The sequence below is a fragment of the Lutra lutra genome, chromosome 1 (assembly GCF_902655055.1).
Source record: "Lutra lutra chromosome 1, mLutLut1.2, whole genome shotgun sequence".
Taxonomy (NCBI): Eukaryota; Metazoa; Chordata; class Mammalia; order Carnivora; family Mustelidae; genus Lutra; species Lutra lutra.
Window position 1 is genome coordinate 47,349,780 of NC_062278.1, and position 16,756 is coordinate 47,366,535.

The 16,756-nt window shown below is 36.9% G+C and overlaps 1 protein-coding gene across 1 annotated transcript; it reads left to right on the forward strand.

Moving 5' to 3' along the window:
* The first annotated feature begins 11,932 nt into the window (after window positions 1-11,932).
* On the forward strand, window positions 11,933-13,402 carry LOC125095447 (olfactory receptor 5K1-like). The gene is given in 4 exon segments (XM_047721894.1): window positions 11,933-12,471; window positions 12,474-12,789; window positions 12,791-12,847; window positions 13,378-13,402. Coding segments are annotated over 4 exon segments (912 nt in total). The 5' UTR covers window positions 11,933-11,957.
* The last annotated feature ends 3,354 nt before the right edge of the window (window positions 13,403-16,756 follow it).

Genomic DNA, 16,756 nt, shown 5'->3' on the forward strand with positions numbered 1-16,756 from the left:
CTTAAGAAAAATATGTACTGGCAATAGTCCTCTGGGGGAGAAGACGATATATATCCTTGAAGCTGAACAGCTGGGAACTCCCGGCCCACTCAGCGTGGAATGCCTACTGCTTCATTTTTCCTTTATCTCCCCCTTCCCAGAGAATGCCAGCCGTTAGTCAGATAATCCTTTTTTTGGGGGGTGCTTATAGGTTATGTACTTTGTAACCAGATATATTTGGCCTTTCTTCTTATGTATTACAAGACTCATGGTCAATGTGTAATCCATCTTCTTCAGTTATTAAAGAGTTTCTAATAAATATAAGACTGAGGAGTTGTTCTGGGTGACGTCTTTTTACTGTTGACCCCTGCTCCCTTTCTCTTGCAGCTGACTTGTTTGTGCCTCATTCTTCTCACATGTGCTGTCAGGAGGTTGCACCCTCACTCTTGCTAAAAAGATTATCTGTCATTACTGATCAGAAATATAGTAGGCATTTAAAAATAGGAATGTGGAGCATTCACATATAAGACATCAGTTGCTTTCTTATACACTAACAATGAAAGCATAGAAAGGGAAAATAGAGAATTGATTCCATTTACTATACCACCAAGAACCATAAGATACCTTGGAATAATCCTAACAAAAGATATAAAGGATCTGTACTCAAGGAACTACAGAACACTCATGAAAGAAATTGAAGAAGAAAGAAAAAAGATGGAAAAGCATTCTATGCTCACAGATCAGAAGCATAGACATTGTTATAATGCTATTCTGCCCAGAGCAATCTACACTTTCAATGCCATCTGGATCAAAATTTCACTGACATCATTCAAAGTGCTGGAACAAACAATCCTAAAATTTGTATGGAACCAGAAAAGACCCAAGATACCAAGGAAATGTTGAAAAAGAAAAACAAAGCTGGGGACATCATGTTTCCTGATTTCAAGCTATATTACAAAGCTGTGATCACCAAGACAGCATGGTACTGGCACAAAAACAGACACATAGGTCAATAAAATAGAATAGAGAGCCCAGATATGGATCCTCAACTCTATGGTCAACTAGTCTTCAACAAAGCAGGAAAAAATATACAGTTGAAAAAAGACAGTCTCTTCAATAAATGGTGCTGGGAAAATCAGACAGCTATGTATAAAAGAATGAAACTGGACCATTCTCTTACACCATACACAAAGGTAAACTGGAAATGGATGAAAGCCCTCAACATGAGGCAGGGATCTATCAAAATCCTAGGGGAGAACATAGGCAGTAACTTCTTTGACACTGGCCATAGCAACTTCTTTTAAGGCATGTCTCCAAAGGCAAAGGAACCAAAGCAAAAATGAACTTTTGGGGCTTCATCAAGATCAAAAGCTTCTTTACAGCAAAGGAAACAGTCAACAAAACAAAGAGGCAGCCCACGGAATGGAGAAGATATTCACAAATTACATTGCAGATAAAGGGTTCTTATGCAAGATCTATAAAGAACTCCTCAACCTCAACACCCATAAAACAGATAATCATGTCAAGAAATGGGCAGAAGTCATGAACAGACATTTCTCCAAAGAAGACATACAAATGGCTAGCAGACACATGAAAAAATGTTCATCATCATTTGCCATCAGGGAAATTCACAATAAAACTATATTGAGAAACCCTTACCACAGTTAGAAAGGCCAAAATTAACAGGAAAAGAAACAACAAGTGTTGGGGAGAATGTGGAGGAAGGGGAACCCTCTTATACTTTTGGTGATAAGGCAAGTTGTTGCAGCCACTTTGGAAAAGAATATGGAGATTCCTTAAGAAATTAAAAATAGTGCTACTCTATGACCCTGCAACTGCGCAACTGGGTATTTACCTCAAAGTTACAGATGTAGTGAAAAGAAGAGCTATATGTACCCCAATGTTCATAGCAGCAATGGCTACAATCGCCAACCTGTGGAAAGAACCATGATATCCTTCAAAAGACCAATGGATAACGAAGATATAGTCCATTTATACAATGGAATAGTACACAACCATCAGAAAGGATGAATACTCAACTTTTGTATCAACTTGGATGGTACTAGAGGAGATTATGCTGAATGATATAAGGCAAGCAGGGTGCCTGTGTGGCTCAATAGGTTAATCCTCTGCCTTCAGTTCAAGTCATGATCTCAGGGTCCTGGGATCGAGTCCTGCATTGGGCTCTCTACTCAGCAGGGAGCCTGCTTCCTCCTCACTCTCTGTCTGCCTGCCTCTCTGCCTACTTGCGGTCTCTCTGTCTGTCAAATAAATAAATAAAATCTCTTTAAAAAGGCAAAAAGAAATAAGGCTAGCAGAGAAAGTCAATTATCATATGTGTTCACTTACTTGTGAAGCATAAGGAATAACATGGAGGACATTTGGAGAAGGAAAGGAAGAGTGAAGTGGGGTAAATCAGTGGGGGAGATGAAACACGAGATAAAACAGGAGAGCATGTGGACTATGAGAAAGAAACTGATGGTTTTGGAGGGGAGGGGTGTGGGGGGAAGGGTGAGCCTGGTGGTAGGTATTTAGGAAGGCACGTACTGCATACAGCACTTCGTGTTATACATGGAGAGTGAATCTTGGAACACTACATCAAAAATTAATGACATAGTGTATGTTGATCAACACAACATTATAAAAAAAGATAAATAAATAAATATCAAACCTCGATGAAATTCTTTGGAAGGTAATTTTTTAATGTAGGTCATAAAATTCTGTTTCTAAGCTTCTTTTTTAAAAATTCATGTCCAATCAAAAAAAAAAGTCTCTTCAACAAATGGTCTTGGGAAAATTGGATAGCCACATGCAGTAAAATGAAACTGGGCCATTTCCTTACACCACACACGAAAATAGACTCAAAATGGATGAAGGACCTCAGTGTGAGAAAGGAATCCATCAAAATCCTTGAGGAGAACACAGGCAGCAAGCTCTTTGACCTCAGCTGCAGCAACTTCTTCCTAAGAACATCACCAAGGGTAAGGAAGCAAGGGCTAAAATGAGCTATTGGGACTTCATCAAGATCAAAAGTTTTGCACAGCAAAGGAAACAGTCAACAAAATCAAAGGACAACTGACCCAATGGGAGAAGATATTCGCAAATGACATATCAGATAAAGGGCTAGTATCCAAAATCTATAAAGAAGTTATCAAAGTCAACACCCAAAGAACATCCAATCAAGAAATGTGCAGAGGACATGAACAGACATGTCTGCAGAGAAGACATCCAGATGGCCAACAGACATATGAAAAAGTGCTCCACATCACTCAGCATCCAAGAAATATAAATCAAAACCACAATGAGATACTACCTCACACCAGTCAGAATGGCTGAAATTAACTAGTCAGGAAATGACAGATGCTGGCGAGGATGCGGAGAGAGGGGAACCCTCCTACACTGTTGGTGGGAATGAAGCTGGTGCAGCCACTCTGGAAGAGTATGGAGGTTCCTAAAAAGTTTGAAATAGAGCTATCCTACAATCCAGTAACCGCACTACTGGGTATTTAACCTAAAGATACAAATGTAGGGATCTGAAGGGGCACATGCACCCAAAAGTTTATAGCACAATGTACACAATAGACAAACTATGGACAGAACCTAAAAGTCCATGAGCAGATAAATGGATAAAGATATGATATATATATACACATACACACACACACACACACAATAGTATACTATGCAGCATAAAAAAATGAAATCTTGGGCACCTGGGTGGCTCAGTGGGTTAAGCTGCTGCCTTCGGCTCAGGTCATGATCTCAGGGTCCTGGGATCGAGTCCCACATCGGGCTCTCTGCTCAGCAGGGAGCCTGCTTCCCTCTCTCTCTCTCTGCCTGCCTCTCCATCTACTTGTGATCTCTCTGTCAAATAAATAAATAAAATCTTTAAAAAAGAAAAAATGAAATCTTGCCTTTTGCAATGACCTGGATGGATCTAGAGGGTATTATGCTAACCTAAACAAGTCATTCAGAGAAAGACAATTATATGATCTCTCTGATATGAGGAATTCAGAAGGCAGGGCAGAGGGCCTTGGGTGGTAGGGAGTGAAAAAAAATGAAACAAGATGGGATCTGGAGGGACACAAACCATAAGAGGCTACTAATTTTTTTCAAATATTTTATTTATTTATTTGACAGACAGAGATCACAGGTAGGCAGAGAGGAAGAAGAGAGGAAGAAGCAGGCTCCCTGCTGAGCAGAGAGCCCAATGTGGGGCTCAATCCCAGGACCCTGGGATCACGACCTCAGCCAAAGGCAGAGGCTTTAACCCACTGAGCCACCCAGGCACCCCAACCATAAGAAACTCTTGATCTCACAAAACAAACTGAGGTTTGCTGGGGGGAGGAGAGAGGGGAGGGATAGCGTGGCTGGGTTATGGACACTGGAGAGGGTACGTGCTATGGTGAGTGTTCTGAAATGTGTAAGCCTGATGATTTACAGTCCTGTACCCCTTGGGCAAATAATATATTTTATGTTAATAAAAAATATAAATGTACACCAGAATGGTTTGAAATATCTTCTCTAGTGAAGCCATGAGTACATGAAACATAGTTGAAAACACAAGAGTAGATGAGATAATATGGGGAAAACTCTAGAATGAAAGAAGAGGGAGGTCAAAGATCAATCAGAAAGAAGCGTCATTCAGAGCAAAGAGGGAAACATGAGCTAGTATAAAACACTGAGATGCAGCAATCAAGGACAGAAGCAGAGAGGGTTACCATAAGAATCCAGAGAAGACTTTAATAGTACCAAACACTACACTTTGTTAGGAAAATGATTAAATATTCTTTACTTTTGGCATAAAGTTTGTTGTGGCCTTGGAGAGAGAAGGTTTTAATGAATAGGCAGAGCAGAGAAAATGAAGGCAAAGGAACCAAATAGTATAATTTCCAATATCTTTTCCTATTCTTTTTATGTTACCTGTTGTGTCTCCTTGTATCATGTATAAATAAGCTTCAGCCATTTTAGTTTACTATCCATTTTAAAAAAATTTGGTCTGGCTCTTTTAAGAGTCCAGGCTTTTATACATGTTTCCCTCAGTCTACTGCTTTTCCTCATGTTCTTCCCCAATTCTTATCCTGCTTATCCTGTAAAGTTATCTGAAATTATACTTCCACTGGGAAGCATTTCTTTCTTCTTCCAGGTCACCATTCATTACCCTCACTATATTTTTAACATAACATGTTTACACTTCTTTTCTATTATAGCCTAAATTGCACACTAGTTAGCAATGTAAGGACCTTTCTTTCTCCCCACTAGATGATGAGCTTCTTGTCAGCATCCATATATAAACAACCAGGAAATTATCCCCATCAGTCTCACATCCTGTGCACATACTCTCCATTGTCTTTTCCAATACCCTGCATATTGAAAGGCCTTGATAAAAAACAGAATGGAAATGTTAGCAGTTAATGTAGCAAGACCTAGCTCAGTTTGTAGTCAGTTTCTCAGAAAGATGCATGATATGATTGGTGACTTAATAAGCAGTCAAGACTTTTACAATCAAGACACATATGAGTCACACTTGGTATGGTGGTGAATGCATTATAAAAGCAGTGAAGTATCATGTAAATCAGGAAAAGAAAGAATCAATTCTATTTGAAGGACCTAGGAATGCCCTCATGCAGGAGATATGACTTGAGTTCAAGGATGAGTAGTACTGAGATGGAAGGAAAGAGAGGAGTTTAAGATGAGGGAAACATTGCTAAATGAATTAGTTGAAGCAACAGCCCAGAAGGGCTGTGAAGGGATGCACATGGCCAAGTGCCCTGATGTAAGAGGAAGAAAAGAAACTGATAGATAAGACACAGTCTGACTGTGGAGAATCTGGAATATCAAAATAAGAAAAATGGATTTGGGGGTGCCTGGGTGGCTCATTCAGTTAAGCATCTGCCTTTAGCTTGGGTCATGATCTTACAGTCCTGGGATCAAGCCCCAGAGCCACATGTCCGGCTCTCTGTTGAGCAGATAGTTGGCTTCTTTCTCTCCTTCGACCTATCCCTCCACTCATTCTCTCTCACTTACTCTCTTTCAAGTAAATAAATAAAATCTAAAAAAAACACACACACACACACACATACACACACACACAAAACAAAACAAAACCAAAAAACTAAACAAAATATTAAAAAAAAACCTTTAAAAAAGAGAAAAATGGATTTGGTTTGAAATCTAAACAGAGACCACTGCAAATTCCTGAGAGGTAGACTATCATCTTTTTAATCATTCAACAAATATTTGTTAAGCACAGTGCTTAACACTTCTTTTCTAACACTCCTTCATTTCCAACGCTGTTCAAGGTGTTAGAAATGAAGGAATGAAACAAAGGAATGAACATAACAAAGAAATCCCTTCCCTCTTATGTCTATAACTAATGGTAGCAGCAGGCAACAAGTGATGGATTATAGACATTCTTTATGTATAGTATTTTATTAAATTAAATTTTATTAAATATACAGTATATTTATATGATTAGTGGAGTGAAGGGGTGTCACCTTCCTGAGGTGGGGAACCTGGTGATCAAAGCCGATGTGGTGGGGAGACTACCGACTGATGATCAGTAAATTTCTTTATTTCTTACAATCACTTCTTTTATACCTTCCTTGAGATCCGATTATAAACAGGATATAGATTTATGTGCAGGGTGTGGGCTACATGTGGGATGTGATTTACATGTAGGCAATCAAGTGAGACAAGTGAACAACAATGATTATCGTGTAGCTTTAAATGACAATATCTCTTAGCTTTTAATGACAAGAGCAAGTTAAGGATTCTCAACACTTACCAGATCTATCTAAAGGAGGACAAGAAAACACTCCAGGGATCCTCCCATGTTTATTCCAGGCATGGGCCTGGGAAGACGCTTGCCCTCCATTTCCTGGAGTTTTCTCATAGGACTCGACAGGACCCAGTCACATTGGCGAGGATTGGGGTTGTGTTTCAACAATTCCCCCCTTTTTTTGTTTTTTAATTGCAACATCTTAAGAGCCAATTCCCACCTCCATGCCTGTTATTTGTTCACTCATCATTTGAGGAGACAGTACCCACTGATGTACAGGTCAGAAGAGCAACTATAGCCAAAAACAAGTTCTCAGGGGTCTGTGGGCTTCAGGTAGATCATAAAACTGCTTCTCCTTTAGCTGACAGGGCCTTAATCTGACCCCATGTGGGTGGATCAGCCCTACGTTGATATGGTCGGGGTCTGCTCTTACGAAGGGACAGCACATGTATCTTGTGAGTGACCTCCTGTGTCTCTTGTATTTCTGCATCTTTCTCATAGATCACGTATGCAGTGGTTAACAGCTGGGTCATTGGTTTTCCGGCCCTGATGAGCTGAAGAGGAAGCCATAGTGTTTCAGAGGGTCCATCACCGGAATCAGAGGAAATAAGAGCAGATCCTCTGCCTTTCCTTAATAGGAGTCCAGGGAGCCATTCATTAAAAGATATGAACCAAATAGGAATAGATGCTTCAAGGGATTACTATGATTATGAGAAGTGTTTTTCTACTGCTGTCTGAATATAGCCTTGGGGTAAATTCCAAAAATTAAGAGTAAATAGAGTGCTGAAACTTCCTTGGGACTCCCCCCCTTTTTTTTAATAATTGAAGTTTTAGTGTATGATGAACTCATTCAACTCTAACTTGTCCTTGTGGGTTATAAGGTATACCTGTAATATGATAAATCTGCCAATCAGAACAAAAGGCAGCAATTTGTGACTTGTGTAAGCTGGTGGGTTATCAGTTTTTATGGTATTAGGGACCCCCATAACACTAAAACATTGCAATAGAGTAGAGCAGACAGCAGAAAGGGAATTGGAGGATTAAGGAATTGCCCAAAGAATTTTAGAAAATGTATCAATAACATGTAAATAAGGATGATGAGGAAAGAGTTGGAAATGAGTTACATCCATTTGCCATAGTTCATTGGCTTGTGAGCCATGAGGATTAGCTGCTGAAGAGTGTGGGCGACAGTGCAAAGGCACACAAATAGGATAGGATTGAACAATGTTATGAATCTTTTGAAGTGAAATGTGGTAATAGTTGTGCAGTTGATTAGCATTAGTATGTAAAACCAAGGCTTCATTTGCAGGTGATGTGAAAATGGACATGTCAGGATATCTGCTTGATGGTTACCTTCTACCAATGGGTCCTGGGAGAGAAGAATGGTCCCTAATATGGGTGACATAGAGAGGATGGGAACAGGATTGTACAAGGGACTGTAATTTTGTGAGAAGGTGTAATATGTTTTTTTGTGTTGTAGATATCTGAGCTTTTTCAATGGCAGGAAAGAGACAAACTACATAAGCAGAATCAGAAATGATGTTAAGTGCAAAAAATATACGAATTATGTGGAAAACCCAAAAGACTCCACTCCAAATCTCCTAGAACTTGTAGAGGAATTCAGTAAAGTGTCAGGATATAAAATCAATGCTCAGAAATCAGTTGCATTTCTTTACACCAACAACACAACAGAAGAAAGAGAAATTAAGGAATCAATCCCATTTATAATTGCACCCAAAACCATAAAATACCTAGGAATAAACCTAACCAAAGAGGCAAAGAATCTATATTCAGAAAATTATAAAGTACTCATGAAAGAAATTGAGGAAGACACAAAGAAATGGAAAAATGTTCCATGCTCATGGAATGGAAGAACGAATATTGTGAAAATATCTATGCTACCTAAAGCAATCTGCACATTTAATCCAATCCCTGTCAATATCCTATCCACTTCTTTCAAAGAAATGGAACAAATCATCTTAAAATTTATATGGAACCAGAAAAAGACTTCAATAGCCAGAGGAATATTGAAAAAGAAATCCAAAGGTGGTGGCATCACAATTCCGGACTTCAAGCTCTATCACAAAGCTGTCATCATCAACACAGCGTAGTACTGTCACAAGAACAGACACATACATCAGTGGAACAGAATAGAGAGGCCAGAAATTGACCCTCAACTTTATGGTCAACTAATCTTCTACAAAGCAGGAAAGAATGTCCAATGGAAAAAAGACAATCTCTTCAACAAATGGTCTTGGGAAAATTGGACAGCCACATACAGAAAAATGAAACTGGACCATTTCCTTACACCACACACAGAAATAGACTCAAAATGGATGAAGGACCTCAGTGTGAGAAAGGAATCCATCAGAATCCTTGAGGAGAACAAAGGCAGCAAGCTCTTCGACCTCAGCCGCAGCAACTTCTTCTAGTAACATTGCCAAGGCAAGGAAAGCAAGGGCAAAATGAACGATGGGGATTTCATCAAGATCAAAAGTTTTGTGCAGCAAAGGAAACAGTTAACAAAACCAAAAGACAACTGACAGAATGGGAGAAGATATTTGCAAACAAAATATCAGATAAAAGGATTTTGCAATACATGGGAACAACTTCAACTCAGGGTGAAGCAGTTGATGAGACTAGCTAACACTACCACAACTTTTGTTCTCCTCTCTAAATGCTAATCATTATTCATAAACCGTATCATTCTCTCCAGTAACTGTCCAAACTGACCTGAGACTCTCTTAGGCTCATTTTATATTTTATGCACAGGATAAAGTACAGAATTCTAGAAATGATGTCAATTATATAAGAAACAGCAAGATGATTATCAAATGACTTAATGACTTTAGCAAAGGTTATTTACTTTAACCTCATTGTCTCACAGGTCATCTTTAACTTATGTCACAGAGTTAATATGTTTTGGGAACTGAATCTCCTCACAGAAATACACTGATGTCATCATAGGCAAGTCCCATAAGCATTTGATGGAAAGTTTAATTTTGCATTGTTAGAAACATAATTATTGACACTGACTTATTAGTAGTCTCCAAGATATTCACTGTTTTAATCCCAAAGGTTTCTGAGACAAAAACTTATATCCTGAAATTATATGAGAGTTAACACCATGCAAACACACACAAAACCAATATGATGTTATAAAACTCTTCTCAGAACATTCAGGTAAAGGAAATATTCATATTTATCTTTACCTTACTATTACTGTCCAGAAGTATTGATTTATCTGATTAGTTAGCATTTTTTAATTGTTCTCAGATTTCACCTTCTCACCTTTCTAGGTCTTCCCACAGCTGAAGGCTCTGGCAAATTAGCATGAGATTTAAATTCAGTTCATGCCAACCTTCTGATTATAAGGTAGATCTCAAAACATCCTGGTAAGAATACAGTTTAATTCTGTTACATAATTCAGGGAAGTTCATTGAAAGTTATTACTAACATAGTTGAATAATTAAATGTCTTCTCTTTGGTAATTTAAAACAAGAAAATAAAATATTCAGCCTGTGCTTTTATTTTTATGTTTTGAGTATGGAAAAATAAACCTATTTTGACCATATAATTTACATAATTAGATACATTGGTCAAAATATCCTAACGGATCCCTAAGTAATAAAGAAGATAGCCTTTGAGGTAAAACAAAATTTGTTCTCAAAAATCATATTTATTTTAAGATTTTTTAAAATGTATTCATTTGAGAGAGAGAAACAGAGAGACAGAGAGAGCTCAAGCAGAGGGAGAGGCAGAGGGAGAGGAACAAGGAGAATTCCCACTGAGCTGGGAGCCAGACATGGGGCTCAGTCCCAGGACCTAGAGAATCATGACCTGAACCAAAGGAAGATGCTTAAATATCTTAGCCATCCAGGCAACCCATCTCAAAAATCATATCAAGATTTAAGATTTTTCTCTTTCTCTAAGTGTTATGAAACTAAAATATACAGGCAAGCTTATTATTATTAGCTTTCAAACTACTGTGATATACTTCAGAAAATATTGCATAAGTTTCTTAGGAAGTGGGAAAATAGTAGCTGGGTCGCTTCCAGTAAGAGAATGACACATAAGATTTTTCATGATAAATTTCCAAGAATTTCCTTTGTAGTGTGTTCTTCAAAACTAGCAGTCTCAATTTGTGGAGACCAAAGAGATCACTAAGGATCAGTGATAGTATACTGACATGTTCACCTATCTCAGATCTTTGAAGCTAGGACTGGAATCAACACTTTTTTTTTTTCCCCCTTGATAGCATTAAATACCTCTTACAAGAAGTAAAAGTCATAGCTGAACTCAAATGTCTACAATACTAATAAAGAAACTGTACATGCATATTTTTTAAAAACCCATGTGTATTATTCATAAACAACACTAGATTGTGTTGGGTATATAGGATATGCTTGAGGATGCAAGAAGTTAAAATCAGTGTGGTCTAGAGCATTTAGTTAAAGCTTTCTTAAGTAACATAACATATAAACTATGTTTTACATAAAGATGGAAAAGATTTAGAGATCTGGGCAAAAATCAACAGGAATGATGGCACAGACAAAATCAGTTTTTACGGAAATGGATCTAATACCAGGAACAGGGATGAGAGAGGTGAAAATACATAGATATTTATTTCCTTGGATATCCCAAGTAATTTTCTCTAAAGATGAAAGTCCTATCATAATCCTTTGTGATCTTCATAGAATTCCTAAGATAGAAATTTAACGTATCTGTTGTATGCTCTTTTCAAGCATTCATTCCACTGGGAGAGTATATGAAAACTTTTTGCTCAGTTAAAAAATGTGTATACGTGAAGATTGATAGTAAATTTATTATGAGGATCTTTAAACAAAAACTGACATGATATTGTTTGTCAACATTGAACCAATATTGGAATGCTAGATTGGTACACTATTCATGTATGAATTCATAAAGACAAACCTTTTCCTCTGTAAGCATTCTTCTTGGAATTACACACACATTCATGGGAATGCTGATTTTCAGAGTTGAGCTTATAAAACTAACATTTTTAAGGGAATGACTATTCCCTAGTGGTTTGGGTGCCTGAATCCAGAGATACCGCAGGGAGTTTGAAAAAGCTCCACTCTTTGTTGTAAAAAGAAAAATTTGGAAGGAAAATTATACACACTCTAAATAAGAATCGTATATCTCCAGAATTCCTATCTCAACAGAGAAGGTGGATATGACTGAGGATAACTACTCCTTGACTACTGAATTTATCCTCATAGGATTTACAGACCACCCACAGTTGAGGAGCCTCCTGTTTGTGGTGTTTCTCACTATCTACGTGGTCACTATGGTGGGGAATCTTGGCCTGGTGGCATTGATTTTTATGGAGCATCATCTTCACACACCAATGTACATCTTTCTGGGCAACCTGGCTTTGATGGATTCCTGTTGTTCCTTTGCCATTATCCCCAGAATGTTAGAGAACTCCTTTTCTAAAGATAGAATGATTTCCCTTTATGACTGCATGGTACAATTTTATTTTCTCTGCCTTGCTGAAACTACAGACTGCTTTCTCCTGGCAACAATGGCCTATGATCACTATGTGGCCATATGCAGCCCACTGCAGTATCACAACATGATGTCAAAGAAAGTGTGCATTCAGATGACCACAGGGGCCTACATAGCTGGAAACCTGCATTCCATTATTCATGTAGGGTTTCTCTTTAGGTTAACTTTCTGTGGGTCAAATCAATCACTTTTTTTGTTGATGTTTCTCCATTATACAGACTTTCTTGTGTTAACCCTTCTGTCAATGAATTGATGATATTTATCTTTGCAGGTTCAGTTCAAGTCTTCAACATCGGTAGTGTCTTAATATCTTACTTCTATATACTCTTTACTATTTTCAAAATGAAATCCAAAGAGGGAAGAGGCAAAGCCTTATCTACTTGTGCATCCCATTTTCTCTCTGTCTCAGTATTCTATGGTTCTCTTATCTTTGTGTACATTCAACCACATTCAGTTAAAGAAAAGGATGAAGATATATCTGGTGCTGTTTTTATACCATAGTGATCCCTTATTAAACCCTTTTATTTATAGTCTAAGAAAGAAGGAAATAATAATGCTATGAAAAAATTGTAATGAAATTTTTATAACGTTCTAAAAGAAATATCATCAGTGGAAAATTAACTTAATTTAATTTAATTTTAATTTAACTAATTAACTTGATAAAATGTTTTGAATCATGGAATATTGAGAAAGAAAAGGACCACTTTGCCCATAGAATTTTCAATTACTAAAACATGATATTATAGGACTCAAATAAGTTCAACAAGGAGAGATTCTGGTATAATGTATTGCAAAATCTAAGCTCTAGCTCCCAGCAAGATTGAACTATATAATTCTTCTTCAGGTCACACACTTGTCCAAAAATAATAGGTAAACTATTAGCTAACAGTTTCAATGGGTAATGAATTACAATATTCAACAAATACCAACAAATACTATGAATAGAAGACAGTTGATAAGATCACCTCCTTTAAATTCATTTAAAACAACAACTCTTGGAACCTGAAAAAATTAAAAAAATATAATATTGTTGACAACTTTCTGGAATTCCAAAGCATAATCTTACAATCTCTGGCACATTCCAGGTTCTCAGCATTAATCCCTTCTTAAACAACACCAACTGTCCGAAGTAAACTGTATATCTTTGATCTTAATTTTCTTGGAGTTTATTCAAGAGAAGATATTTGAATATTAGTTCACACAGAATATTCTCAATCAAGAATATGTTCACCTTTAAAAGGGGAAATTTTGTTATATATATTTTACCACAATTAAAAAATATTGAGACCAAGAAAAGAATGCTCGTAAAAATGTATAATAAAAAAAGACTATTTTCATCTTTAGTGTTAGTCAATTTTACTTTCAAGTTCTCTGAAATAGAGTATTTGTATACTGGTGATGGAGCACTCTGTAGTTGCCATAAATGATATTTATGGATTGGATGTCCATATGGATTTGGCTGTTTTCATATAATTTTATTAGGGTGTCCATCAGAAATGCAGTGTATTCCTGAATACACTAAATTAAATGAAGGGGTTTTTCTCTCTGATATAACTTACCTTATTTGTTACCAGGAATTCCACCAACCTGTACTTATTCTAGTATAAATTACTGATACATTCTCAGCAATAACAAAAAGTTGGAGTTGCTATAAAGCATAAATGAGCACAAAATAGTGACAATTCTAAATTCGTAAACAAAAATATTTATTGATAATTTATATATGCAAGTATGAAAGAAAACCATATATTACGAGAACATGTTATCTGCTAGGCACAAAACTATACCTTTCATATATATTACCTACCAATGGTTAGAAATGATTTTCATGTATCTTCTCAGTAAAATCCTCATACTTTGAAACATTGAGTGGCTTGCTCAAGTTCAGCCAGATGGTTGAGTTTGAGCTAGAATTTGTATCAATGATGCTTGGGAGTTCAGAAAATGGAGACGCTTGTCCCCTGGGCTATTTAGACCTTATGCAGCATCAGAAGTTAGATATGCCTAGAAAATGATTTAAAATATGATGCTTTGAGGAAAAAAATGAATGAGTATGACCACAGTCAATGTTTATGGAAATTAGTGTGACATTGGGAACTGGGGTGAAGGAGGTGAATCATGGACAGAGTCAGGAAGTTGACAAACTTTTGTTAAAAAAAAAAAAAGCTGTTATGGAATATGGGAAATAAGGGTGGGAGGGAGTCAGGTTACTGAGAATCTTCAATGCCAACCCTTAACAATCTGAATTTATCTCAGACGCCTCAAACACTGAATACTTCCTAGACCCAGGTAATATGATTGTATTTTTCAGAAAAGTAATCTGGTGATCAGAATGATGCTTGAAGCAATAAGGTAAACTTGAAGAATTCTTATACTACACGATGAGAGTAGAAATTAGAGGATAAAAGAAGAGGAGTGCACAGATATAAGCAACATTTTAAAGGGAAAATAATGAATTATAACTATTCAATAATAAAATGAAGGCCTATCTTCCCCTGAGAGTACCAACCATGTTATAACTGATTTCCTTCACTAATACTTAAAAAGTTACCTGACACATTTGGCCATTCACTAGCCATAACTTTTATATATTTTAAGATAATCATTTAAGTTAATATAATAGGTTTGTTATTTTTATTTTTAACAAGTCAATAAATATTTTTTAATTTCTTGGTTTTAGTTTATAATATTTCAAGTACTGCTAGATACTACCCACAGACACAAACTCTACATGGTCCTAAACACTTTTTAAAGGGTGTAAAAGAATCCAGACACTCGAGTTTCACGAATGCTGTTTCTTTGTATACACTCTCTATTTTAGGGGATATTTTCAGTTGCCAGATTCACATGCATTGATCCCTTTTCCTTTTCCAGATGTACTACAAGTTCTGTTTACATATTTCTGCACCACCCACTGGTAACCCTTAGTAACACTAAAGCCTAGAGGTATGCTAAGGGAAGAGTCTGTGACTTATTTGGGGCCAATGAGACCAAAGAGGGAATTTTGTTGAAGTTCCTGGGAAATATGTTTCCTTTGTTTTAAAAGAGATCCACAAAAAAGTAGTCTTCCTCTGAATGTCGTGTTTTGTGGCTATGAAATCTGGCATAGTCTACAACCATTTTGCCATCAAAAGAGACACCAGCCTGGAGGTGAAGTCAATACACAAAGGAAGGCATGGCTGAGGGAATCACAGAGAAGCAGACCCAGGGTTTCTGGAATTACCCATCCCTTCTCTTTTCAAAATCCAATAGATCTCCTTACTGTTAACCTTGTTTGGAAAAAACACTTTTAATGCAACTGAATAAATATTAACAGATACACATATGTCTCTTGTCTCATCTCTCACTTTTGCTTTATTTTAAGTTAATTCTAAGATACCCTTTTAGCTTATAAATAACCTTTCATCAGTATCTATTGTACACAACATAGAGAATTGAAAGTAGCAGGAGAGGAAAACTTTCAAGAAACTAAGCTGTTAAGTGGATAGAGAAACAGGGCAGAGAGTCAAGAAAAATGTGAATCAATGACATTTTCTTCCAGATTTGTTTTGAAAAATTTCAAACCTACAGAAAAGTTGAGAAGATGCCCATGAATTTTGACAATCATGATTAGTAATTATTGACATTTCACCACATTTGCCTAACAATCCACCTGGAAATTGTGTGTGTGTGTGTGTGTGTGTGTGTGTGTGTATAAAATACGTATGTATATGTGACTATACATATATATGAGATTATGATAATTTACCCAAAATTCTACAATATATATCTCAAAAGAACAAAGTCATTTCCTACACTGTCATATCATTTTTTAAAGATTTTATTTAATTATTTGAGAGAGAGAGAGAGAGCAAGAGAGAGCACAAGTGGGAAGGGGAGAAGCAGGAGCCCCCGGTGCACAGGGCTTGATCCCAGGACCCCAGGATCATGACTGGAGCTAAAGGCAGAGACTTAACTGACTGAGCCACCCAGGCATCCCATCATATCCTTATTGCCCCCAAGTAATTTAACATCACCTAATATGATGTTCACACTAAAATTTTGCCCAAATTGTCCTTCTTAGCAATATATTTTTTCATCAAGAATTCAATTAAATGCCACTACTTAGTGTATTATCATTTTTCAATCTCCTGTAATCTAGGACAAACCTCTTGCTTTCTTCTCCTTTCATGACATTTAAAAATTTTAAAATCTGTGTCAGACATCATGTAAAATATGCCACCATATCTATATTTTGTGATGTTTCCTCATGAGTAGATTAGGTTAAATAATTCAGCCATCACAAGTGTGCTGTTTTAAGGTGAGGTCTATGACATTAGCTTGCCTTGTTAACTGAAGCCATTTACTGATTACTTCATTAAGGTGGTACCATCACCATCTGCTCTATGATAAAGATAACATATTTCATTCCTATGAAAAGCTAATCTGTAGGGTGGTACCTGGACACCATGTGAATTTCTTATT